The sequence below is a fragment of the Galdieria sulphuraria genome, assembly GCF_000341285.1.
Source record: "Galdieria sulphuraria unplaced genomic scaffold scaf_17, whole genome shotgun sequence".
Lineage (NCBI taxonomy): Eukaryota > Rhodophyta > Bangiophyceae > Galdieriales > Galdieriaceae > Galdieria > Galdieria sulphuraria.
The window spans coordinates 115,060-137,282 of record NW_005178458.1 but is presented as its reverse complement, the minus strand read 5'-3'; the positions used below and the strand labels follow the sequence as shown (position 1 = coordinate 137,282).

General features: G+C 39.2%; 13 protein-coding genes across 15 annotated transcripts; 7 read left to right on the top strand and 6 right to left on the bottom strand.

Moving 5' to 3' along the window:
• Positions 1–2: 2 nt before the first annotated feature.
• On the top strand, positions 3–927 carry Gasu_24300 (peptidase). Its single transcript, XM_005706745.1, has 2 exons — positions 3–455; positions 502–927. Exons 1-2 carry the CDS (start codon positions 168–170, stop codon positions 799–801), a joined length of 588 nt encoding a protein of 195 aa, XP_005706802.1. The 5' UTR covers positions 3–167; the 3' UTR covers positions 802–927.
• A 5-nt stretch (positions 928–932) lies between these two features.
• Positions 933–1,708, top strand: Gasu_24290 (6,7-dimethyl-8-ribityllumazine synthase). The gene is made up of 3 exons (XM_005706744.1): positions 933–1,206; positions 1,256–1,405; positions 1,467–1,708. Exons 2-3 carry the CDS (start codon positions 1,295–1,297, stop codon positions 1,653–1,655), a joined length of 300 nt encoding a protein of 99 aa, XP_005706801.1. The 5' UTR covers positions 933–1,206; positions 1,256–1,294; the 3' UTR covers positions 1,656–1,708.
• A 1,276-nt stretch (positions 1,709–2,984) lies between these two features.
• Positions 2,985–5,292, bottom strand: Gasu_24280 (DNA ligase 1). The gene has a single exon (XM_005706743.1). It carries the CDS (start codon positions 5,268–5,270, stop codon positions 3,045–3,047), a length of 2,226 nt encoding a protein of 741 aa, XP_005706800.1. The 5' UTR covers positions 5,271–5,292; the 3' UTR covers positions 2,985–3,044.
• Positions 5,293–5,492: 200 nt separating this feature from the next.
• On the top strand, positions 5,493–6,457 carry Gasu_24270 (heat shock factor binding protein 1). Of its 2 annotated transcripts, none has more exons than XM_005706742.1 (3): positions 5,493–5,683; positions 5,737–5,803; positions 5,853–6,457. In XM_005706742.1, the coding sequence occupies exons 1-3, from the start codon at positions 5,591–5,593 to the stop codon at positions 5,978–5,980; spliced, it is 288 nt and encodes a 95-aa protein (XP_005706799.1). In that variant the 5' UTR covers positions 5,493–5,590; the 3' UTR covers positions 5,981–6,457. The 2 variants fall into 2 exon arrangements, with proteins under 2 accessions (XP_005706799.1, XP_005706798.1); XM_005706741.1 differs by having other exon boundaries at positions 5,853–6,227.
• On the bottom strand, positions 6,232–7,632 carry Gasu_24260 (lipoyl(octanoyl) transferase). 2 transcript variants are annotated; one of them, XM_005706739.1, is made up of 8 exons: positions 7,405–7,632; positions 7,278–7,331; positions 7,178–7,215; positions 7,036–7,125; positions 6,884–6,974; positions 6,661–6,783; positions 6,491–6,594; positions 6,232–6,435 (listed from the first exon to the last, which is right to left on the bottom strand). In XM_005706739.1, the coding sequence occupies exons 1-8, from the start codon at positions 7,519–7,521 to the stop codon at positions 6,273–6,275; spliced, it is 780 nt and encodes a 259-aa protein (XP_005706796.1). In that variant the 5' UTR covers positions 7,522–7,632; the 3' UTR covers positions 6,232–6,272. The 2 variants fall into 2 exon arrangements, with proteins under 2 accessions (XP_005706796.1, XP_005706797.1); XM_005706740.1 differs by lacking the exon at positions 6,232–6,435 and having other exon boundaries at positions 6,462–6,594.
• Positions 7,633–7,652: 20 nt separating this feature from the next.
• Gasu_24250 (exodeoxyribonuclease III) lies at positions 7,653–8,927 on the top strand. Its single transcript, XM_005706738.1, has 3 exons — positions 7,653–8,157; positions 8,207–8,612; positions 8,664–8,927. The coding sequence occupies exons 1-3, from the start codon at positions 7,749–7,751 to the stop codon at positions 8,842–8,844; spliced, it is 996 nt and encodes a 331-aa protein (XP_005706795.1). The 5' UTR covers positions 7,653–7,748; the 3' UTR covers positions 8,845–8,927.
• A 4-nt stretch (positions 8,928–8,931) lies between these two features.
• Gasu_24240 (uncharacterized protein) lies at positions 8,932–9,552 on the bottom strand. Its single transcript, XM_005706737.1, has one exon. It carries the CDS (start codon positions 9,543–9,545, stop codon positions 8,958–8,960), a length of 588 nt encoding a protein of 195 aa, XP_005706794.1. The 5' UTR covers positions 9,546–9,552; the 3' UTR covers positions 8,932–8,957.
• Positions 9,553–9,602: 50 nt separating this feature from the next.
• Positions 9,603–10,738, top strand: Gasu_24230 (nucleic acid binding protein). Its single transcript, XM_005706736.1, has 3 exons — positions 9,603–9,981; positions 10,029–10,140; positions 10,189–10,738. Exons 1-3 carry the CDS (start codon positions 9,719–9,721, stop codon positions 10,309–10,311), a joined length of 498 nt encoding a protein of 165 aa, XP_005706793.1. The 5' UTR covers positions 9,603–9,718; the 3' UTR covers positions 10,312–10,738.
• A 13-nt stretch (positions 10,739–10,751) lies between these two features.
• Positions 10,752–14,452, bottom strand: Gasu_24220 (Zn-dependent peptidase). The gene is made up of 7 exons (XM_005706735.1): positions 13,959–14,452; positions 12,935–13,903; positions 12,565–12,885; positions 12,198–12,511; positions 12,054–12,148; positions 11,249–12,000; positions 10,752–11,188 (listed from the first exon to the last, which is right to left on the bottom strand). The coding sequence occupies exons 1-7, from the start codon at positions 14,427–14,429 to the stop codon at positions 10,838–10,840; spliced, it is 3,273 nt and encodes a 1,090-aa protein (XP_005706792.1). The 5' UTR covers positions 14,430–14,452; the 3' UTR covers positions 10,752–10,837.
• A 29-nt stretch (positions 14,453–14,481) lies between these two features.
• On the bottom strand, positions 14,482–16,672 carry Gasu_24210 (MFS transporter, PHS family, inorganic phosphate transporter). The gene has a single exon (XM_005706734.1). It carries the CDS (start codon positions 16,612–16,614, stop codon positions 14,620–14,622), a length of 1,995 nt encoding a protein of 664 aa, XP_005706791.1. The 5' UTR covers positions 16,615–16,672; the 3' UTR covers positions 14,482–14,619.
• Positions 16,673–17,092: 420 nt separating this feature from the next.
• Positions 17,093–18,577, top strand: Gasu_24200 (chorismate mutase). Its single transcript, XM_005706733.1, has 6 exons — positions 17,093–17,198; positions 17,247–17,589; positions 17,643–17,723; positions 17,777–17,911; positions 17,967–18,200; positions 18,253–18,577. Exons 2-6 carry the CDS (start codon positions 17,254–17,256, stop codon positions 18,448–18,450), a joined length of 984 nt encoding a protein of 327 aa, XP_005706790.1. The 5' UTR covers positions 17,093–17,198; positions 17,247–17,253; the 3' UTR covers positions 18,451–18,577.
• A 65-nt stretch (positions 18,578–18,642) lies between these two features.
• Gasu_24190 (prolyl-tRNA synthetase) lies at positions 18,643–21,377 on the top strand. The gene is made up of 8 exons (XM_005706732.1): positions 18,643–18,924; positions 18,974–19,099; positions 19,149–20,174; positions 20,228–20,582; positions 20,629–20,711; positions 20,778–21,023; positions 21,075–21,139; positions 21,195–21,377. The coding sequence occupies exons 1-8, from the start codon at positions 18,733–18,735 to the stop codon at positions 21,220–21,222; spliced, it is 2,121 nt and encodes a 706-aa protein (XP_005706789.1). The 5' UTR covers positions 18,643–18,732; the 3' UTR covers positions 21,223–21,377.
• Positions 21,378–21,381: 4 nt separating this feature from the next.
• Gasu_24180 (uncharacterized protein) lies at positions 21,382–22,172 on the bottom strand. The gene is made up of 2 exons (XM_005706731.1): positions 21,468–22,172; positions 21,382–21,420 (listed from the first exon to the last, which is right to left on the bottom strand). Exons 1-2 carry the CDS (start codon positions 22,127–22,129, stop codon positions 21,405–21,407), a joined length of 678 nt encoding a protein of 225 aa, XP_005706788.1. The 5' UTR covers positions 22,130–22,172; the 3' UTR covers positions 21,382–21,404.
• Positions 22,173–22,223: the final 51 nt, after the last annotated feature.

Below are 22,223 nucleotides of genomic sequence, written 5' to 3'. Positions count from 1 at the left end.
AGTTTGTGTGTCCCAATTGGGTTTGTATATACAAGGTTTGTTAGATTGGATGGTATTCCAAGTTGTTTTTAGATTCTCAAAGCTTTCGATGGGATACTTTTTGGGTTGTTGATTTGTTTTTTGTGGTTTCAAGGGTTCTTATTTGGATAAAGAAGGAAAATAGGGTAATGTGGAACAAAGTTGTTGGAAAACAATGCAACCTTACTCTTTTCTTACCTCAACATTCTCCTTGTTGGACTTTACCTCCTTTTCCTTTTGGCCACTCTCCTTCCAAGTTTTGGTTCGCCAGTGCAAGTGAAAGGAATCGTCGCAGACTTCGTAAAGTTTCTGTAAAAGGTGATGGGCGTTGTTTATTTCGTGCTATTGCAAAATGTCTAGCTCATAATGAAGGTCGTGCATTACCTGAACGTCTGGAAGTGGCTGATGCCGACGCTTTGAGAAAAGAGGCACATAAAGTAGGCGTTCTTTCTTTCTCTTTCAGCTAAAGTTAACCTTGTGCAGATCATCTGTATAGAACAGCGAGAGAAATTCGAGAAAAGCATGATCATTGAAGGAAATCTCCGTCGATATTGTCAAGAGTTGTTGAAGCCTAGTTTTTATGGTGGGGAACCTGAAATATGGGTGTTGAGTGAAGTATTTCAAGTTCCCATTCAAGTGTATTTACAAACGGAGAATGGAGAGTATAAGAAAATAGTAGAATATGGAAAATCGTTTTGGAACAAAAAGGAGGGAGGAGGAGTGTTACCTATTCGTTTATTGTACAATGGCGTCAATCATTATGACGCTTTATTGGATTATTAAATGCATCCATACATGACACAAGGCAACTCTTTCTCGCTGTTTTTTGTGACACAGAGGAATCCGCTAGCGTTGTTCGTTGTCTCACCGTGGCAAGGAAAAAATGCTGGTCGAACTAAACCTCTATCCAACAAACATAATTCCTGTTGTGACAACAAACGTAGTACCAACACTCTTTGTCCCACGTTTGTCAGAAAGGTTCGACACTCATCTGTCGGCGTAAGAGAGATCTTGTGTAAGAAAGAATCATCAAAGGGGGTTGAGTTTGGGGTTTTGGACGGCAGTACTTTACGCGTAGGAATTGTCTACTCCCGTTGGAACGACAAAATTGTGCGAAGTTTGTTGAAAGCTTGCAAAGATACCTTGTTCGCTCACAAGGTAGACCCCAGCAACGTTGTCGAATTTGAAGTAGGCTTGGTTGAAAAGGCAACTGAATATTTAACGAAATATATATTAGGTTCCTGGTTCTTTTGAACTGCCCACTGCGGCAAGATATATGACTTTCTCGCAACGAGTGGACTGTATCATATGTATTGGCTGCTTGATAAAGGGAGAGACATCTCACTATGAGATGATTGCACAGGCCGTTACTAACGGATTGATGGAGGTATTTTTTGTATAACAAGTTGATAAGGTTTGATTGAACTGAATTTCAACCTTTTCATAAGATCGGCATTACTTCCAATATTCCAGTGGTTTACGGTGTTCTTACTTGTTTGACGGAAGAACAAGCAGTTGCACGTTCCAGTGGAGATGACAATCATGGAATAGCATGGGCAAAGACTGCTATTGAAATGGGTAACTTGAAACTCAGTCAATTTGGTCAAACAAAGGTTGAAAGAGCAATAAAATTTTGAATTCGACATAGTATGACATGATGTACAGACCTAATGAAAGATCTCACTCCACGTTAAATACATTCCGTGATTTCAAGCAATAACGTTTCCAATATGTAGTATGCTATCCACCCTTGCCTCTGATAGATGTGTTGCTATCGACAAGATCGCTGGTTGCCTGTGATCTGCAAGAATCTTTAAGTTATTTGTGAACATCTTTCCGTATCTTTGAGTAGTGCCAATAGAGCAGCTTCCATGTTAAATAGCTTTGTACCTCAAACAATAATACTCTTTACGAACTCGTAAACAATGAGTGGACAATATCAAAAAATTAAAAAATTAAAAAACCAAGTAATATAACTCTCCTACATAAAACTACAGAGATAGCTCACTGATTGAAAGCAATAACAAAGAGCAAAGATCAAGAAATGAAGAGATAAAAACAAGCGAGTTACACGATGTCAAAAAGAGCTATTTTAAAAAAAATAAATCATACAGCTGTAAGTTGTTCAAAGAAAGAAATTATATTTTAAATTTTTGAATAAAGATTTTTCCTTTTGTGAAAAAAAATCGGCTTTCATGCAACAAAACACTGTTAGAAACACGGATCGATAAAAACCAGATGATATACGGGGCTTCAAAGATTTATTACTGGAATAACAAAATAATAACAAAGAATAAAAAATTATTCGTTTTTTTCAAGAACTAAATAAAATTTTTAAATTTTTTAGGCTGATTTTTTATTTTTTCTTATAATGAATAATTGAACAAGGTTGTCAGAACGTATTTAATAAAATTAACTCCGAGAATTGAAGTAAATTTTCAATGTCTTTATGCTTTAGAAGCTATTTGGTGATTATTCACTTAAGAACGTTTCATGCTAATAGAGGAGTCGTATACTTCGCAGTCAAAGCTTATTGAAATATTATGTTCAGTCAGATGTCTCGCCATTACTACGATACACTGCGCTTTTAAAAAAATGTCAGCAAATTTTTTTAATTTTTTTACATTGCCGACTAACTTTTCTTTTATTCTCGCTCTACATATATCTTCGAAAAAGTAGTAAATACTTTTATTTATATCGATTTTCCTGACAGCGCGAATATTTTTAGTGTTTGTTTTTATTGTTGATTAAAGAAATTGACAATTTAAGTCATTATATATTTCTATGCAATTTATTGCACTTTGTCTCTCAGTTTCCAATAAAAGATTCTCTCTCCCTTGATATATTCGTTGTATATATGTAAAAAAATTTAGTTAGTCTATAAGAGAATAGGAGCAAGAAAGAATCGGAATCATGCTGCTATAGATGCTGTATGCAATCCAGTTCTATAGCAAGTCTTTCTATTTAAATGAGCTTGGGGATTTCTTATGAAAAAAACAGAGAAAAAAGATACGTTTCAGTTGGTCTCACATTTTACTTTTTTGGTTAGAATACAGTTCAACTATTTGCTCTGCTGTTGTCGCATCGTCAACTGACTTATCTTCTCTGATTCGAATGAAACGTGGGAATCGGAGTGCTATTCCTTTATCTTCTTCGGACAACATACCTTTTGCTGCCGTATGGGAGGGAGATAGGGTTAAATCTGCACACCTTGTTTCCCAAACCTGACATGGGTCAAACCATACATCAGGTATAATAGTAGGACTATCCGAAACTCCATAATAAGGCTTAGGCTCCGCCAAAATGTGACCATCTTTATAAAACTTTGTAATAGAACTCAAAAATTCGTCGCTAAACCCTGTACCCAACTTGCAAACGGTTTGAAACTCTTCTGTTTCTGAGTTGTAACATGCAAGTAAAAATGCACCAAACACGCCTGACCGCTTTCCTCTCCCATAATAGGCTCCAATCGGTACTAAGTCTAGGCTATCCCCAATAGAGTTCATATAGTCTTTCTTCATTTTCAGCCAGTTTTGAGATCGATTAGAAGGCTCATAAGACGAATATTCTCCTGTTAATGCTTTGATCATCAGGCCTTCACAACCTGCTTGAATAGCTTCATCCATCATTTCGTCAACACCTTCCCAATCAGTGAACACTTTCGATGTTGTAAACTGAAATTTTCCTTGAACAGGAGAGAAAGTTTCAATGAGTTTTTCCCGACGTTCCTTCAGACTCCACTTTAATAAAGACTCTCCATTGAAAAATAAGATATCAAATGCAAACACACAAACAGATACCTTAATATCTTCAAGTTTCACTTCCTTTCTCGCGCGACCTTGTAACTCCTGAAAGCTTTTCATGACATTTGTTTCAGGATCGTATGCAACGACTTCCGAGTCTATTATAAATGATCTTACTGCCTTATTTTTGGACAGAGCAAACTTGATGTTTTCCACAATGTCAGGATATTTCGGAGTATCATCTTCTGCATTTCTTGAAAAGATTTTCACATTTCCATCCGGCAGATAATGTATCTGAGCTCGCATTCCATCATATTTGTACTCACAAACAAAAGAACACTCTTGAAATCTCTCAAGCACATCAGATGCTTCCTTTGCAGGCTTTGCAAGCATTGGACCAACCGGAACTCCTGGAGTCAACCTGCAATGATCTTCTAATCCTTGAGTGCTTTTATTTTGTATTAAGACTGGTATGATACGATCCCACATTGGCAACTGAGAATAGACAGCGTTCAGAGTTGCAGTAGCCTCCTTTACTATACTATCCATTTCATCCGCTGTTTTTCCAACTGTTTTAGAACAAGGAGCAAAGACTGTAGCTAGCGACGCAATGACTGTCTTGTACGCAATATGAATGCGCAGCTTTCCCAAAACAATCCTAGCTATATACTTGGCTTCTTGACTAGTAGCACTTACTAATAACTTTTGCAAATGTTTCTCTCTTTCCTTGGTAGACATTTTACCTGCAAGATTGGCCATCGTGCGAAACTCCTGGTAAACACCTTGTATAGTTAAGCTAGGTGGCTTGAACATGGTTTGCTGAGTTGTTCTACATTCTGCTGCTAAGTCACCGATATCACCAAGTTTTATCAATCGTTCCTTTAAAACTTTCACGGAGTTCCCAGTGGCAGAGGAAAGAGCATTAAGTACTGTAGCTTCTCCCGCCTTCAATTCCAAACCCTCGTGAGCTGGTCCCAACATATTGGTACAAAGATAGACACAAGGTAAAAGATCGTCTGGAGTAGTATTGACAATCTTGCGAAAGACCTGCGTAAGTATTTTGATGAGTGCCAATCGTGAAGTTGTCATTTCCATCACTTCAAAGGCCTCTGCTAAAAAACGAAAAGGCGTTCTAGAAGGAGGTTGCCAACTGACACTGGAGAAGGTACATTCATCGAGTTTCTCTTCACATACAACCTTGGCATTTTCTACAAGAGAAGAAGAATGTTCCGAAGTACTGGAACTCGTCTCGGAACCTTGCTGGCTTTCAAGTCGCATATCGTTGGTATTCTGGTCCACATTCTCCTTTGCTTGTCTTTCAGTGTCTAACGACGACGGCTCCTCTTTTTGCAAGATTGAAAGGTAAGAGCCGATAGAGGACTTGGGTATTGTTGACGGTTGTTTCCTTGGTGAAATGTTTGAAGCTTTCCTTTTCATAGTTAAACTAGCACGCTGAACATAAAATATTTTGTGAACCGAAGGAATAAGAAAACATAGGCGAGTTCTCATCAAACAACGTTAGGCGGGCTCCAAGAGAAACATCATTCCAGAGAGACCAATAATTACATGTTCATCCCTTTGTGTGTATACATGTATAGCATTCTACTATAGCTGTGCATGCTCTGATGAGGAACTTTCTCACAAGCATGCAAGTTACATGACCAAAGTCATTTATGAAGAGTTAGGAAATATGTCAGCATTACAATGTTGCTGTGTTTCAAAGTCTTCACTGTTCTCATCAAATCGTCATTGCAAAGTTGATTCAATTAGAAGACTTTATTGGCGCCATTTTTTTCCTGGTTGTCTTTTGTTTTTGAAACCTTTTTAAAATGAGTACTCAAGTAGAAAGAGCTGACCAAGATATTGAAAATAAAGAAGAAGAAGAAAATATCCCTGAAGATGCCAAAGACTTGGCTACTTATGTACGCACCAACTTGTAATTTCGCAAGCTAGTGAGCTGAATAGCTTCTCCTAGGTTCAAAACTTGTTGTCTCAGATGCAGAGTCGTTTTCAAACCATGGCTGACTCCATACTAGGCAGAAGTAAGTTTTTCGTTTTTCGAGTGAAATTTGTTGTTTCACTGTTAGCTAGTTGACGAGATGGGAAGCCGTATAGACGAACTTGAGAAAAGCATTGACGAGCTGATGGAACAGACCGGAGTGAAGGATGGTGATGTAGCAGAGTCTGGTGAGGCTGTAATAAGTAGCCGTGGTGAGTGAATCAGTGCTTTCGGCTTTTGTTGGCCGTGCCTTTTTGTAACTCTTTTACGGCTGCTGGTGACAGTGGTTACCCTTTGTTATTGGAACAACGATAAACAAAGCAAGTTTATTTCTCAGTGAGATTATTGACTTGAAAGTTTCTTGCGGCTCTACCTTTAGCAAACTATGCAACACTACCTTTGCAATATCAACTTGTGGTGGAATCGGTTTGAAGTCTCCCATGCTTATCTATGAGTGAAGTTCAAATATTCAAAATATCTAAGGGAGCTATTTGTATGAATTACAAGTTCCACTATTCTTCATAGGGAACAAGTGACAGTTGGAACATATCCGCAAAGCACTCTGCCAAAAGAGTCCTCAAATGTTGCATATCTATGTTAGGAACATAATCCACCAGTCTACCAACTTCGCGATCATGAATTCCACAAGGCACTATCTTTCGAAATGGTTCAAGACTAGAGAGGATGCAGCAGTTATAGACGAGTATCTAAACACTCACAATGTTCTTACTCGTTGGTGACATTGAGTGCAACGCCATGCATAGTAACCCATTTACTTGCTGCAATACCAATAGCTGCAATCTTCTTTTCATCCAACCAAACACCGGTGAGACCCTTTGTAAGAAACCACACATTGAGAAGTGGACAATAGGCAATATTTTACAAAGCTTTGGTGGTTACCTCTACTCGATAAGCCTCTAGTCCATACGTTTTCAAGGTTTCGATAACAACTTGTTCCAAACGACGTAAATACCATCTCAAGTCCTTTTTATGAAACCGCAGATTTAAAATGGGATAAAAAATCTATACAAATTTCGACAACAGCTACATCAGTATTCTTTATATACAGATTCATTCTCTATATGGAAAACAGATAGAGAATATGTCTCATCATTCTACTTACCAGTTGACCAGGTCCATGAAAAGTGATTTCACCACCTCTTTCTATTCGATATAGTTCACAAGGAGGATGTTTCACATCGAATTTGATAAATCTTTCAACACCTTTTTGTAAGATAGAAGCTATCAAAGTTAGGATCACGAGGGATTACTTACTCTTCATTTGCTGCTGTCCCTAAAGTGTATACTGGTTGATGCTCTAACATCAACAACACATCTGGAAGGTTTTCTCCACTAGGCTCCATACTTTATACAGGTTTGAGAATATATCCACAACAAACCATACACGACTACCAACCGTTCCTGTCTAAGTTGCAACTGCCAGTTTCGGATGGTCTAACAAGTAATTAGCAATACAATGATATCAAATTGGGCAATGGATTCCAATTTTCCGTTACCTGATAAGAATAATACCCAGATAAGTTATAAAACCAACAAGGCCGTTTATAAAACTGGTTTCAGGTCCAACAAGAAACAAATAGATGTCGTAAGTGACAGGAAGGAATGAAAGGATAAGGTGCCTACTGTTGGTTTCGTTTCCGAGCTCATAGTTGAATAAAAGTGCAAGAAATCAACACGAGAAAGATGGGATTTGGAGGGTCTCCAGTTGGATCGAAGTCTACTGATAAAGTTGATATACATAAGCATATTCTTCAATGACATGTGAGAGATTGGGACAATATTCTCAATAGCTTCAAACACACAAGCCAACCCACTTATCTCCCCCAATCATCCAAAATACTATAATGGCATTTGTATTGTTTTCAAATAAGATTGTGTTGGCTGTTGGTTACAGTCGATGGAATAGAGTACAGTTGAGTGGTACTAGGCTTCTTTTGTCTCATTCTCGTCAACATCCATTGCTACTGATGACAAAGAGGTCCAAAAATGAACAATCGATGGAGTTGAGCGAAAAGCCTAAAAAGGAAACCCGCAAAGAGTCAAAGAAGGAGTCTGTGGAATTTCTTGGTTCTGATCAAGAACGACAGAAAAGATTTCAGGATCCTGGAGAATCTTTACTTGATAGTGAGAATCTGGATGGAATAACCATTCCCCAACGACGAAGTACCTCGAAAATATTTATCACTTGGAACGTGGCTGGAATGAGAAGCACCGTAAAAAATCCGCTCTTCTTAGGTTTTTTATCCAAATTGGGGCCAGATGTAATCTGCTTACAGGAAACTAAACTGTCTGACAAGGGTCAAGTGTCGGAAGAAGTTACTCAATCCCTATCTGATCAATACCATGATATATGGAACCATTGCACGGCAAGAAAAGGTAAGAGTTGTCCATCTTGGGGGAAAGGGCCGAGTGAGATTATTTCAAGGTTATTCTGGAACTGCTATATTTACTCGAGAGGAACCACTTTCAGTACTGTATGGTTTACAAGAAGAGAAACATAATGAAGAAGGCCGAGTAATAACATTGGAATATGAAAAATATTTTTTGGTCAATGCTTATGTTCCTAATGCTGGAGAAGGTTTACGTAGATTGAACTATCGTATCGACTCATGGGAAAAGGATATGTGTCAATATCTATGTGGCCTGAATCAGAAGAAGCCAGTTATTTACACTGGAGACTTGAATGTTGCTCACCAAGAGATCGATATATATCAACCAAAAGGACATGAAAAACATGCAGGCTTTACTCCCCAAGAACGCCAAAAGTTTACCGATTTATTACAATGCGGCTTTGTAGATGCCTTTCGTTATTTGTATCCTCATCGACAAAGGTATGATATCCATAGGATTGTTTATATAGCGAACGACTAAAAATAGGAAAGTTTTACGTATTGGTCTAAGCGAGCAAAAGCAAAGGAACGTAATCACGGTTGGCGTTTGGATTATTTTGTGACAAGCGAAAGACTCGTCCCTTGTATATTAGAGTGCGAAATGTTTGAAAATATTTATATTTCAGACCATTGTCCGTTAATGCTCCATCTTGATATTGCACAACTAAAATAAGTAAGGCTTGTGGGACACTGTCCTTCTTCTTCCAATATCTAAACGACATTTCTTTGGTTATTGCCGAGTGAAGTGTTATAATAATGCTGAGAATATTTCACTTTGGACTATCCTTAACTACAGGATAACGGAATATTCTGAAATCCACGCCTTTCTAAAGTTATTAAGATTACGGAATCACGCAACTGTCGTTCCTTTAGATGAAAATCATATTTTTCCATACAATCCAACAGTTGACCTTCAAGTTGTCCAAACTGAAGAGAGAAAGCTAGAAAAACGAGCCCATGTCGTGCAACCAAACAATGAGCAATAGTGTAAACCAACAAAGGTATGCTTTCCTTTTGATAAACGACATCTGCACCAAAAACGTATTGAAATCCTTTCAATGCATACTTTTGACGCAACTCTTGAATGGCATGGTCGTCTCCCCACTGCAGTCTCTCTGGATGTGTCCTTTCAATCTGTTGACAATTGCGTTCCAAATAGGTGAATACACGGGTGTCTCCCTCGGTGGCAACTATATTGTAACCTGTGATGAGACTAGTGGCAATACTACAAAATCCTACTCCTGCTCCAAGTTCTAATAGAGTTGGGTCTTTTATGATGGGAGATAGTGACGAAAGTCGATCAACCAAAAACTTGGCCAATACCCCAGAACTAGGCCATACTCTGAGATAAGCACCATACAAAGTTTGACGCATATGATGAGGCGCTGACCATAGAACTATATGCTGACTTTCGAAAACATAAGACAGTGGTTGTACTTGATCAGCTTGTGATAAGAACCAATTCGAATAGCCATCGTTGTCTTCATCAATACAATTCATTTGGAACGAGTTGTTATTGTCAATTAAAAGGGTTGTTGAATAATAAGATGTGTGCAGGAGTGAGTTTTCAGTTAAAAAGAGCAGTTGAACGAAATAAGGAAAGGAAAAAAGAAAAACCAGTAAGCGCCACTCCTTTCCAAGGTGAAGATTCGGAAAAGGAAGAAGAAGAAACTTCAGTAATAGAACAAGTGGAAGAGTATGGAGGTCCCTCCGTTTCAAAAGTGAACGAAGCAAGTACCCAAGTGGAACATGTGAACGGAATGCAAAAAGAGATGGCTTGTAGTTTGTCTCAAGTACTGAGACGTAGAAAGTGAGTATTGGAATATTGAAAGGAAGTATTATGAACATGGTTTGTAGAAGACAAGCAGCGGAGAACAGTGATGAACTGTTTAGACAGGAAATAGAGTGGGCTGCTCCTGAAGCTTGCAGGGAAGATTACGAGAGAGTTCCAGTGGAATCTTTTGGAAAGGTTGGTATCTGTTTTCCTAAAACTGCTGTTCTCTGATCTCTTGCATAGTATATGTTGAACAAAATGGGTTGGAAGGGAGAAGAACATCGACAAGTAGACAATTGGCAAAACAAAGCAAGACCTCCGCGTCTTGGTTTAGGAGCTAAAGTACTCCACAACGCTTCCAAATAGACGAATGGAATATCTTGCAAGTTGTGAGAGAACAAGAACTTGTCGTTTCGAAAGGCTGTTTTGGTCATATGCTTGCTATGAAAGCTCATTGAGAATGAGTGAATTTTCTCATATGTTGCCAGATACAACGACCGATTCGTTTGATCGCTCATGTTCTTCTGTTCTCGATGGTTGTGATATTTTATATGTCTTTTTTTTGTGGTCTTTCAGAGGCCGTTGTCTCCATAGCTATTTTCTAAAAGGTTTATGGTTACCATAGGATATCCATGCTGCGAACTGGATAATGACGTTGAAGAGTGATCCCCACTTGAGAGAAGCATATAAACTTGATTTGTTGTGGATAAACGACGATCGAAAAACTCCACGAACAATGGAAGTGGCGATCCAAACCGAGGAGGAATGAATGAATGAATGAATGAATGGGTCTGATAGAGAATAGGAAATATCGAATAGTAGCTTTTCATCTATCATTTTATGACCAAATGAACCCAAAAAACCTTTTGTCCATAAAAAATGTGTTCTCTTTTTACTGTTCTGTAGCTCGGAAGAGTCTCAAGTCGAGTCCTTGTGCATTGGCTTGTTGTAAAGCTTGTTCATTACCCACTGCAACTATACTTCCATTCGAAGCAACACTTTGTAACACCGACCCGAACTGTACCAAATCTTGGTTGGTACAAGTCAATACTTGTTCTCTTCTTTCCTGTATTCTTTCCTGTGTCACACCACTTAGATATCTTATCAAGTTGGTAAACCCTTTCGCATCTGGCAGTTGATAACTATCCATATCACCGATCACTCCTATAATACACCTCTCTATTTCTTCAGACGATAACTGCGCCTGAGATAGGAAAGCAGCTGCATTATCATAAGTATCCAACTAGCATCCATTTCAATTCTTCTATCATCATCCATATCATCACAGACTTTGTCAACTTACCGTTTTCTTCACATGAGGATCTCGATAGGATAAAAATATCAATTGCCCTGTACGTAAATCCACTCTACCAAATGCTCCATATGCACCTCCTTGTACACGAATGCGTTCCCATAAATAGGATATGCCTAAATATTTCATTGCCAATAATGAAGCACCGTTGGGTTGGTATCCAAGTTGAAACAGATTGGCACCTTTTCCTACATAATTCACTGTAGAAGGAACAATAATGCCTTCATTGCGTTTTTGTTTCTCCAATATTTCTTCCCACGACGTAGACGATTGTTTGTGCATATCTTTGGGAATGGGTTGCAACAACTTGCGTAAGGATGGCGCCACTGAGGATTCAAAAGTTCTCTCATCTGTAGTAACTTGTAGGGTCATATGAGCTTTCGATACCAAATAGCTCCTTAATGCTTCTAAATCCGAACGAATGGAATCCCATTCCGAGTCCAATCGATCGGCAAGGCGAGAAAGAAACTGTAGATAACTTATTCCACCCATTTGCTCATCTGCCCAACCACTGTTCGTATATTGTGCATTCAAACGGGAAGCAGCTACTCGATGACCAGAAGGACTGATGCTAGACTCTACTCCAGACTTTTCCTCTATCAAGATCTGACGAAAACGATCCTTGTTATTGAGGTCAATATCAAACAAAACATCTCGGAGAATATCAAATAGTAGATGTGTCTTATTGGACATGACTTTGCCTCGAATGATAAATTGTGCAACTGCAGGACCATACCCTCCAACTGAGACATAATGCTGTAAAAGCTTCACTAAGAATCATTTGGTTGCCACTTACCATGGCTATTAGGAACATCCATTTGAGAGCAATAAATCGAATGACGAATGCCACCTGTTTCTCGACCAATCCTTTGCTGCAACGAAACAAAATCTCTGCAGCAAAATGTAAAAAAAGAGCATTCAAAATAATATCAACACTTACTCCTTCGTCGTTCCCAGTTCCAATAAACATTCCCCAAATAGAGGCACATAACTTAAAAGATGTGCAGGAAGTTGACGAATGTTGATGGCCATATCAAAATAAACAATGCCATTAGTAAACAATGGAGTAAGCAACACTGTGGTGTCTTCTAAAGATGTTACTTGACGGGGAATCATAGGAGCTTTCTGATCAATATCTGACTTTTTCAAAGCTGGAATTTTGGCTAATTGTGCTGGGTCATCAGGTGCTATTTGTTTCTCTTTGAGTCTTTTGGTTTCCTCTATCAGTTGTTGAATATCACTCTTATCCAAGGTCTATGATTCAAGGTTGAGCCTATCATCCGATATAAAATTCAACGACAAAATACCTTTCGAAAGTCTTCAATACGCTTCATTTCCTTTTCAACTTCTTTGGTAGCAAAGTCGGGATCAGGGACTAGCGATACATATGCACGATGTGTATTGCGAATAAAATGTTCTTCAATCAAAAGATTCAAATATCTTCTATCTTTCTGCAGGATTTCTTTCAACTGCTGTAGTGGTATTTCGAATTTTAACGGAATAAGAGGATCCGAGTCATGTAACCATGTTGTCAATGAACGCAACATAAGTGCGAGACCTTTAGGAAAGGAACCTGTATTCTGCTCCTTCAACATAAACTCGATAGTATTCAAGCTCGATTCGATTTCCTTACAATCTTTGTGAAATACAAAAAACGACCTATGAGAGCCAACTTACGCCTTGTGAAAAGCCATCCTTGGATAATCTCTTCAAGGTATCGAGTACCAAATTTTCCAAACTCTGACAACCTTCCTTTGCCATTCCTTTAAGACCAATGCTATAAGTAACTTGTCTCAAGTCAGTTTCGATACCGGAGCCTATTACTTCTTCCCCGAGACCTGAATCTGTCAGAGTTTTTCTCAAAGGAGACGCACTTGTCCCTGTGAGCAAATGGTCCAACAACGATAGAGCTAATATCTTTGTTGGATCATCGGTTATTACATCCGCTAACATCCAGTTCACGGTAGCCATATGTTTCTTTTCCAAATTGTCGTTTCCAGCATCATAACCAAACGTGAAATGTTTGGGTTGTGTCCAACGTGACTGAAGTTGTACTCTCGAATCAACTGAGAGTTTCTTAAAGTCCTTGAGATATTCTTCAAGCTTCTCTAGTCGCATATCTTCAGGATCATCTCCGTAGAACCAAAATCTGGTGTTACTTGGATGATAAAGTCGTCGATAAAAGTCTTGAAACTCTCGCCAACTAAGGTCAGGAATCTCTTGGGGATCTCCACCAGATTCCACTCCATATGTGTTTTCTGGAAAGAGACAGCGCTGCGACCACGATCCAATCACACTATCAGGGTTGGAGAACACGCCTTTCATTTCATTGTAAACTACACCTTGAATAGTTATCGGTGCGTTTTCCTCCAAGAGTTCAAAATGGTGTCCTTCTTGTTTTAATACATCTGGAGTGAGATTGGGATAGAATACTGCGTCCAGGTAAACATCCACAAGATTATAAAAGTCCTTAAGATTACAGGATGCTACAGGATAGCAAGTTTTATCTGGAAAAGTAAACGCATTGAGAAAAGTGTTCAAAGATGATTTCATCAGTTCTACAAAAGGCTCCTTGACAGGATATTTTCGAGAACCACAGAGAACCGAGTGTTCAAGAATATGCGGCGTTCCTCTAGAATTGCTTGGCTACAAGAACAACATCAACCCAAAAATCATTCCCACGAAATCCTTTGATACTTACCGGTGTGCGAAATACAACACCGAATGTTTTATTTTCCTCCTTGTTCAAGACACTCATAAGTTGAGCTCCCGTATGGGTGTGCACATATTTTCTGATGATGGAATCGATATCGGGTATGTATTCTTCTTGGACCAACTGAAACGAATGATATACATCGCCAACGACTCGTTTAGGAATGTTTTCCCGAATAGCTTCTTCAGTAGACTTTTGTGACTTGTCTGTTATAACTGCTGATATATAGCGACGTAACCAGTCTCCATTATATAAAGGCTTCACAACACTTTTGGGGCGGCGACTCCAACATAGCCCTGAAAAACCAGAGAAGCGCAAAAATGGGTTCTGCGGATGGTACCTTGGTTTGATAACTTGCGCTTTACATATCGCACTCCAAGTTCCAGAAATACGATATCTTGTTAATGAAAGACAGGATGGAGTAGAAAAGCTCCACGCCACTCTACCCATGGCTGCCATAAATGATTCAACAATCTCCAACGCCTTTTTCACGAACGGTCCAAAAATGTTCTTTTCAGCATAGAATTTTATTACTTGTCTCATCAACAAACAAAAGAACACAAAAGAAAATACCAAGCCTCCGTATATACTATCCGTATCTGCGGCTTTGCATATATAAATATATTATATACAAAAGGTAAAAGGCATATTACTTGAAAGCTCCTTTGGGAGACTCATCCAGTATCCGATAACATTGTTGCAACTCGTTCACTCTTTGTGGTTTATCTTCTTCCGCAAGTTGTCCACTAGAATAAGGACAAGATGAGCTGTCACCAACATAGTTAGCTGCAGCCGCTTCTTCTTCCTCGTCTTGACCCATTCGCTCGGCTTGCCTCGTATACTCTTCAGCTTGTTCTTTACCCAACCTCCAACGACGAATGATCCGTGTCAGAAAAACGCGATCGTCATAATAAACTTGCAAATGCGAATAATAATTCACTTGGCCAGCAGTTGTGATAAAGCAACGTGCGAGAAGCATTCGACTGTAGTCCTTAACCGCAGTGAGATAGGAGCTTTCCGTTCCAAAATACTTTTCGTAAGCCACATTCCATAATGAATATTTTCCAATTCGGTATTCTTCTTGTTCTTCTTCCGATAATGATGGATATACACCGACCTTCTTCGCAAGTTTCGCGGCATAACGCAACCTCATGGCCATATAACGCTTATCCTCACCACGAAGTCTCACATTGGAATACTCTGGAACAAATAATATTGCCAATACAAAACCAAGAAACTCTAAAGCTGCATAAAACCACTGAATATTTCGCAATGCAACGAGTCCTTCGTGACCAGCTTCAGAATGAGTGGAAGAAAATCCTCTCCACATATAAGGAAAAACGGTCGTTCCAATAATACCGCCAACTTTCCCCAAAGCCGATGACCAACCATACATCGTTGCTCGAATGCGAGTGGGATATACTTCAGCAGGTACCAAATAGACAGGAATAAATACGAAATACTGGAAAATAAAAACGAATGTGATCCACACCACATAAGCAACCGGCTTCTCAGCCAACTGCAAATATACACCTGCAGTGATCAACTGAGTGGATGCCAACCATAACCACCCAAATACTTGAGTTTTTCGCCTCCCCAGACGATCCACAACCAAGGCTGCAAAAAGTGGACCAAATTGTAAACATAGCCCTTGCGCCAATGCTATCCATGCAGTTTTGAACAATGAGGAGCCAATAACTTTAGATAATATTACTGAACCAAAGTTGCCTTGGCTGTAGTTGATCCAATCAATAAAAAACCACATAAATATGGTACCAATCATTCTCGAAGAGAAATGACGAAGAATGATGTAAGCATCAAGTGCATCATAAACTCTCTTACGAAGTTTGGCGTCATGAATATACATCTGAGAGTCACTCATTCTCACACGCAAAACAAGAACAATGAGACATGGAACCAAACCTAGACCATAAGATATTCTCCACACAACCTGAGGGTTACAATTCGGTAGAGAGACTCCCGTCTTTTGTGAAGAGTCAAAATAGACGTGACGACAAGCAGCAGCGATCAGGATAAGCTGCAACAGCGTTGGAGTATTATTCCCAACGACCTCCATAAACATAACCAACAGTGAAACTCTTCGACCTCTTGTTTTGCTATTTACATCCTCACTGTCTTCCACCACGTTGGGCACGTTGCAAGTATACTCTCCTCCCATACCCAAACCGACGACTGCTCTTGAAATAACGATCATCCAAAACATGCCACGGACACTTGTTCCATTTGCTGACACCGACAATATCGAACCCAAAATGACCAAACACGAGCAGATTATGAGTCCTTTCTTTCGTCCAATAAAATCAGCGAGCAGTCCAAAGGTAATAAGTCCAAAGAATACCCCATAAAGGATACTCGTTCCCAGTGCTGACTGTAAAGTGGAGTCGGAATATACAGTATAGTAAGCGTCCACGTACAAAGATAGAAGAAGACTGCCAACTTGGTACATGTATCCATTCACCAGGAACCCTAAAGCAGTTCCCACTGCGTTGAACCTTATATAGGACCAGTTTTGCTTATTCAAGTCAACTGAAACCGTCTGTCTTCTGTGTCGTAGCGTATTAAAAGAGTTTTCCATCCTTGCTTGATAATAAGGTTCGGCAGCAATATCAATAATATCTGTCATAGAAAGGCAGTCACAGCCACACTACCACCAATCAAAGACGGATTCCGTTGTTCGGTTTGTCTGTAGGACGTCCATTGGGATCCATGATCGGTTGGGGGACAGCTTGATGAGCTATATAAGTGGAAATTTCGAGACAATATAAAGTCAAAGCAACCTATTACTAGTTAGTGCTTTTTTTATTCTCAAGTATTCTCCGAGATTCAAATCCTCCTTTATTAGTTACAGTCACCCTATTAGCACTATGAAAGCAAGTAAAACTAAAGATAGCTAGCTAGCATTTTTTAACTTGAAATGCAAATATTTTGAACTTATACATATACAAGTTATCCCACTCTAACAGCTTCGAGTACCAAGTAAATAGTTTATACTTGTCTCTTTAAAGAATTATTCGAGGAAGGGAAGAATACTCAAAGCTATCTTTATTGTGAATACATGAGGGACAAATTTACTATCAAAATGTATTTGTTACTGTCACAAAAGTTATGCTCATTCGAAATGGGAACATGAAAAGTAGTGAAATCGATGAAAGGATAAGAATCTCAAGTTGAGGAATCGAGATTGTCGTTGTAAGTAGGGCCTCGAAGGTGAGTTGGAAAAGGTAGACAAAGTCAGTAAACAGTAAAGAAGGATAGGCAACCCATGCCATGGATTATGTTTGTCATTAGTACTCGTTTGCTCTTTCCAGTTTCTTGGGAACCGGCAAACTCTCTTGGTCGACGACGAAACGGTCCCTCCCTTCATACTAAAGTCTTCAAGAAACTCGTCGTTCGAAGTTGTGAAAATAGGAATATGAACGATTTTTCAACTCCTACTCGTTTGTCAAGAAGGCGCTCATCTTCTCCAGACTATCATGGCATTCCTAATCCGCCTCCTGGAGAAAGACTCAAGTTAGAAGATTTGAGAGAGCGCTTAATAAGACAAGAAGAAAGTATTATATTCGCGTTGGTAGAAAGAGCACAGTTTATGACCAACGACGTGAGAGTAACTTTTCTTTGTTTTGCCATTCTGAGTTCTACTCTTTCTAAAAGGTGATATATCGTCCTGGAGGGATCGAGATTCCCGGATTCAGTGGTTCATTCACGGAGTTTCTTTTATGTGAACTGGAAAAGGTTAGTTGTAGTAGAAGTGATCTGTAGAGTATCTCATGGTTTGTTGTTGTTAGGGTTATGCTTTGGTTAGAAGATACACAAGTCCCGATGAACAAGCATTCTTTCCCGATATTTTACCTGAACCTATTCTTCCTCCGTTGTCTTTTCCGGAAACAATCGTTCCGAATACAATCAACCTCAATTCCAAGGTTTGTTTGATACTCTATGTATATTTATTTTAGTATTCTCCTCCCAGATCTTAAGATATATGATGTTTATGTGCAAGACATCGTTCCAGTTATTTGTGAAGCTGGAGATGATCAGAATTATGGTTCCAGTGCAATGTATGACGTTGCTTGTCTACAGGCGATATCAAAACGTATTCACTATGGCAAATTTATTGCTGAAGCTAAGTTTGGAGAGAATCCTTTAGAATATTCGAAGCATATCAGGAATGGAGATACGAATGCCTTGAATGAGCTGTTGACAGATCCGCAAGTAAGCCTTTATGAGAATATATGTTTGGAAAGGAGTGAATGGTTGGATATAGGTAGAAAAACGATTGGCGAAAAGAGTGATAAACAAAGCTTCAGCATATGGGAGAGATATTGATGATTCTGGAGCTTTAGACACATATAAAGTGGAACCACAAATTATTGCAGAGTTGTATCGAAAGCATATTATTCCATTAACCAAACAGGTTGAGGTTTTGTATCTCTTACAGAGGTTATCAAGAAAGAGTTCATAAGTAGGAGAATGTGGTCGATAACGAAACTTTGCAGAGAACTCAGCAATTATTTACCGGCTACTTGTATCCTATTGGGTATCGACGAATAAAATTTGAAAATTTTCATAGTTCTGTATTCGTACATTATTGTAAAGGATCAAATCATTCTTTTGTACTTGTTCCTATAAGAGATTGGATAGAAATGATATTCAACGAGCACAACATCATCACATTAAGAAACTCCTTTTTTGGGGGCGGTTGGATTGCTCTATTTCCACACGACGTCGTAAAATAAGACACGGAATGGATAGAGAAGCAGGCGAATCTTCTGAAATAGAATTAACCACATTGAGAATATCACAAGGTACTATTTCTTCATCACCACCGGCTTCCAGTCCACTTTCAATTGGTGAGCCCATGGCTGCTAGTAATTTACCCCAGAAGAAGAAAAATGGTTCCACACGTGAAGGACCAGTACCGTCACCAAAAGCCAAGGTTTGTTTACGTTTTTAAATAGTTGCTTATATCTCTCACTCTTCTATAGAACGCTTCCAACCTAAAAAAGAAGGAATCCAGAGAAGGTTTAGAAGTTCGCAAGTCGGAGGATTTTTCCATGTGGTACAACCAGTTGGTACAGAAAGCAGAATTAATAGAGTTTTATGATATAAGTGTATGTTTTGCATCTTTTATGTATAGAATGCTTGAATAACTATTTCAAGGGTTGCTACATTTTGAGGCCTGCGAGTTATAGAATTTGGGAATCCATACAATCTTATTTTGATAAAGAAATCAAAAAGCTGGGAGTTGAAAATGCATACTTTCCCATTTTCGTAAGTGCTTCTCGACTGAATCAAGAGAAGGATCACGTTGCAGGATTTGCTCCGGAAGTTGCTTGGGTAACTAAGAGTGGAGACTCTCCTTTAGAAGAGCCTATAGCTGTTCGACCTACTTCGGAAACAGTTATGTATCCTTCTTTTGCGAAATGGATCCGTTCGCATCGTGATCTGCCTCTGAAAATCAATCAGTGGAATAATGTGGTACGTTGGGAGTTCAAACATCCTACACCATTTCTTCGCTCTAGAGAGTTTTTATGGCAAGAAGGACACACCGCTTTTTCTACAAAGGAAGAAGCAGATTGCGAAGTTCTTCAGATTCTTGAACTCTATCGTAGCGTATATGAAGACTTGCTAGCCGTTCCTGTAATCAAAGGGTTGAAGTCAGAAAAGGAAAAGTTTGCTGGAGGTTTATACACCACAACTGTGGAAGCTTTTATACCTCATAATGGAAGAGCTATTCAGGCGGCGACTAGTCATTGTCTGGGACAGAATTTTGCCAATATGTTTGATATAACTTTTGAAGATGAAAACAGAGCTCGCAAGAAAGTATACCAAAACTCATGGGGCCTAACTACGCGATCTATAGGTGTAATGATTATGGTGCACAGTGATGATAAAGGATTAGTATTGCCACCGAATGTGGCTCCCATTCAAGTTGTCGTCGTTCCTATTCGAATTCGAGTCAATCAGGATGAAATTAATTACTTATTGGAACAGGAATGTGGAACTTATGCATCACAGCTTGAAACTCGAGGTATTCGAGTCAAGTTAGATAGTCGAAACGATAAGACGCCAGGGTGGAAATTTCATCACTGGGAACTTCGAGGAGTATGTTTGCGAGTGGAAGTTGGAGTGAAAGAGATGCATTCAAATGAAGTGGTCATTGTTCGTCGTGATACTGGAGAAAGGGTTGGTTGAAAGTGTTTTATTGAATATTGCAATTTTTTTGACTTTGATAATAGACTGTTGTTTTAAAGAATGATTTATGTGAACGAATAACACAACTGCTTTCCACGATGCAAGAGGAAATGTTGTTAAGAGCAAGGAATATTCGTGACCATTGTATCAGTATTGCATACAATTGGAATGACTTTATGACAGCGATAGATTCAAAAAAAATGGTTCTTGCTCCTTGGTGTACAGACACGCGATGTGAAGAAGAAGTCAAACGTCAGAGTATGGAATTTGCAGCTAGTCGTGGAAATGATTCAGTTGAAGAACAGACTAACCTAACTGGGGCTGTGAAAACATTGTGTTTGCCGTTTGAAGAAGAATTGAATAGACTGGATATCTCGCCTTTATCTGCAGAAAGTCTTNGTTTCTTATGTCACGCTTCAGCCAAGGCGTGGACATTATGGGGAAGAAGTTATTAAGTCCATTCCTGTTAAAGAGAATCCAATGAATAAAGACTTTTCATTTTGGCAACGTCCAAGTTTTTGGTTCAAGGTGAGAAAAAAGGCATATGAAGATTACCCATCAACTGTTTTACATTCATATACACTACGATGTTAGGTTGCAGGTGTGAGTGGAGCAGCTGCTGTAGGTTTAGGAGCTTTTGGCGCTCACGGGCTTCGTGCGCGGGTTACTGATCCATACTTGTTAGAAATATGGAACCGAGCTGCGAATTATCACCAAATACATAGTTTGGCTATTTGTGCAGCAGCCTATTGTGCAAATAACGATGGAAAGCCTGCTTTTGTAGCAGCGTCTTTGTTTACTCTCGGAATAGCTTTGTTCTCGGGTTCGTTGTACACATTGGTATGCCTCTTTATATTGGTTTGAAGAGTTGCAAAACTAACTCCACCAAAGACGTTAACTGGAAATAGAAAATGGGGTGCAGTTACACCTTTTGGAGGTTTAGGCTTTATTTTGGGGTAAGAAAACTCTCACTTTAGAAGAAGAAGAAAACAGTGACAAAGTATTTTTTAGTTGGTTGGCACTGGCAGTCCGAAAGTAGTTGTTGGTACTCTTCATAGTTACTTTTTTCTTTGTCGTTCGCCAAACAATGCAGAGCCTATTCTGATATTATTGCTTCCCATAATGACAGCTTCTTTCCAGTCGTTAGACATTCCCATAGAAAGCTCCAAGTTATTCTGTTGACACTCCTTTTCCACTTTATCACGACAAGATTTTAGTGTTTCAAAATCTTGAACCACTTGCGAAACATCTGGTCTCCCTATCGTCATGAAGCCTTTGAGCGACAAGTGAGGACAAGTTTCGAGAATATGTCTAGCCAAATCAACTACTTGAATAGCAGAACACCCGGACTTGGTCTCTTCATTGCTAGTGTTCACTTGTAAGTAGATGTTGAAGGAGGAACGACCTACTTTCACACACTGTCTTTCCAGCGCATCGGCAACTTCTGCCCTATCCACTGTTTCTACAATCCAAAGGTTGTCAATTTCTAGCAAACGTTTTACTTTATTTGACTGCAAGTGTCCAATAAAGTGCCATCGAATATCTTTTGGTAACGCTGCAGCTTTCTCGACCAACTCTTGAACATAGTTTTCTCCAAAATGTCTGTGTCCGGCATCATAAGCTTCCATAATCAAGGAAGGGGGTTTTGTCTTTGAAACTGCAACTAATCTAGGAATATCGTTTCCTCTACCACACTGAACACAGATTCGCTGTACTTGTTCTGTGATACCACAAAGCGCTTGCTTTACCAAACCTTGTTCTCTTTCCTTCTCTGGAAAAGTATTGACAGTTGTACACATTATTCGGTATTGTCGAAAAGGTCGCCTCGGTGAGGAATACCAGACACGAAACGAGTAGCTCAACAGGATCCAACAACTCTCCAATGATCCCTTCATATGTTGTTCATCGGATTTTCTCAACATTTCTTTTGAGAGTGAGTAGATCATACCGTCACATCACAAACAAGGCTTTCTCAAAGTGCACAATGTGTTATGAAAAGTATACGAGTCATGACAAAAAGTTGAACATACCACGAAAAAC

Coding starts and splice junctions, on each gene's coding strand:
- Gasu_24300 (XM_005706745.1), top strand. CDS start 168: ATGTGGAACAAAGTTGTTGGAAAACAATGCAACCTTACTCTTTTCTTA. Junction 456..501: donor TGAGAAAAGAGGCACATAAA/GTAGGCGTTCTT, acceptor AACCTTGTGCAG/ATCATCTGTATAGAACAGCG.
- Gasu_24290 (XM_005706744.1), top strand. CDS start 1,295: ATGACTTTCTCGCAACGAGTGGACTGTATCATATGTATTGGCTGCTTG. Junction 1,406..1,466: donor TTACTAACGGATTGATGGAG/GTATTTTTTGTA, acceptor CCTTTTCATAAG/ATCGGCATTACTTCCAATAT.
- Gasu_24280 (XM_005706743.1), bottom strand. CDS start 5,270: ATGAGAACTCGCCTATGTTTTCTTATTCCTTCGGTTCACAAAATATTT.
- Gasu_24270 (XM_005706742.1), top strand. CDS start 5,591: ATGAGTACTCAAGTAGAAAGAGCTGACCAAGATATTGAAAATAAAGAA. Junction 5,684..5,736: donor CCAAAGACTTGGCTACTTAT/GTACGCACCAAC, acceptor AGCTTCTCCTAG/GTTCAAAACTTGTTGTCTCA. Junction 5,804..5,852: donor TGACTCCATACTAGGCAGAA/GTAAGTTTTTCG, acceptor ACTGTTAGCTAG/TTGACGAGATGGGAAGCCGT.
- Gasu_24260 (XM_005706739.1), bottom strand. CDS start 7,521: ATGTATATCAACTTTATCAGTAGACTTCGATCCAACTGGAGACCCTCC. Junction 7,216..7,277: donor CTGGGTATTATTCTTATCAG/GTAACGGAAAAT, acceptor ATTACTTGTTAG/ACCATCCGAAACTGGCAGTT. Junction 6,436..6,490: donor GCACTCAATGTCACCAACGA/GTAAGAACATTG, acceptor CATCCTCTCTAG/TCTTGAACCATTTCGAAAGA.
- Gasu_24250 (XM_005706738.1), top strand. CDS start 7,749: ATGACAAAGAGGTCCAAAAATGAACAATCGATGGAGTTGAGCGAAAAG. Junction 8,158..8,206: donor CCATTGCACGGCAAGAAAAG/GTAAGAGTTGTC, acceptor GATTATTTCAAG/GTTATTCTGGAACTGCTATA. Junction 8,613..8,663: donor TTGTATCCTCATCGACAAAG/GTATGATATCCA, acceptor AAAATAGGAAAG/TTTTACGTATTGGTCTAAGC.
- Gasu_24240 (XM_005706737.1), bottom strand. CDS start 9,545: ATGCGTCAAACTTTGTATGGTGCTTATCTCAGAGTATGGCCTAGTTCT.
- Gasu_24230 (XM_005706736.1), top strand. CDS start 9,719: ATGTGTGCAGGAGTGAGTTTTCAGTTAAAAAGAGCAGTTGAACGAAAT. Junction 9,982..10,028: donor CAAGTACTGAGACGTAGAAA/GTGAGTATTGGA, acceptor CATGGTTTGTAG/AAGACAAGCAGCGGAGAACA. Junction 10,141..10,188: donor CAGTGGAATCTTTTGGAAAG/GTTGGTATCTGT, acceptor TCTCTTGCATAG/TATATGTTGAACAAAATGGG.
- Gasu_24220 (XM_005706735.1), bottom strand. CDS start 14,429: ATGGCAGCCATGGGTAGAGTGGCGTGGAGCTTTTCTACTCCATCCTGT. Junction 13,904..13,958: donor GTGTTGTATTTCGCACACCG/GTAAGTATCAAA, acceptor TTGTTCTTGTAG/CCAAGCAATTCTAGAGGAAC. Junction 11,189..11,248: donor ATCCTCATGTGAAGAAAACG/GTAAGTTGACAA, acceptor AATGGATGCTAG/TTGGATACTTATGATAATGC.
- Gasu_24210 (XM_005706734.1), bottom strand. CDS start 16,614: ATGACAGATATTATTGATATTGCTGCCGAACCTTATTATCAAGCAAGG.
- Gasu_24200 (XM_005706733.1), top strand. CDS start 17,254: ATGCCATGGATTATGTTTGTCATTAGTACTCGTTTGCTCTTTCCAGTT. Junction 17,724..17,776: donor TTTTATGTGAACTGGAAAAG/GTTAGTTGTAGT, acceptor TGTTGTTGTTAG/GGTTATGCTTTGGTTAGAAG. Junction 18,201..18,252: donor AGCTGTTGACAGATCCGCAA/GTAAGCCTTTAT, acceptor GGTTGGATATAG/GTAGAAAAACGATTGGCGAA.
- Gasu_24180 (XM_005706731.1), bottom strand. CDS start 22,129: ATGATCTACTCACTCTCAAAAGAAATGTTGAGAAAATCCGATGAACAA.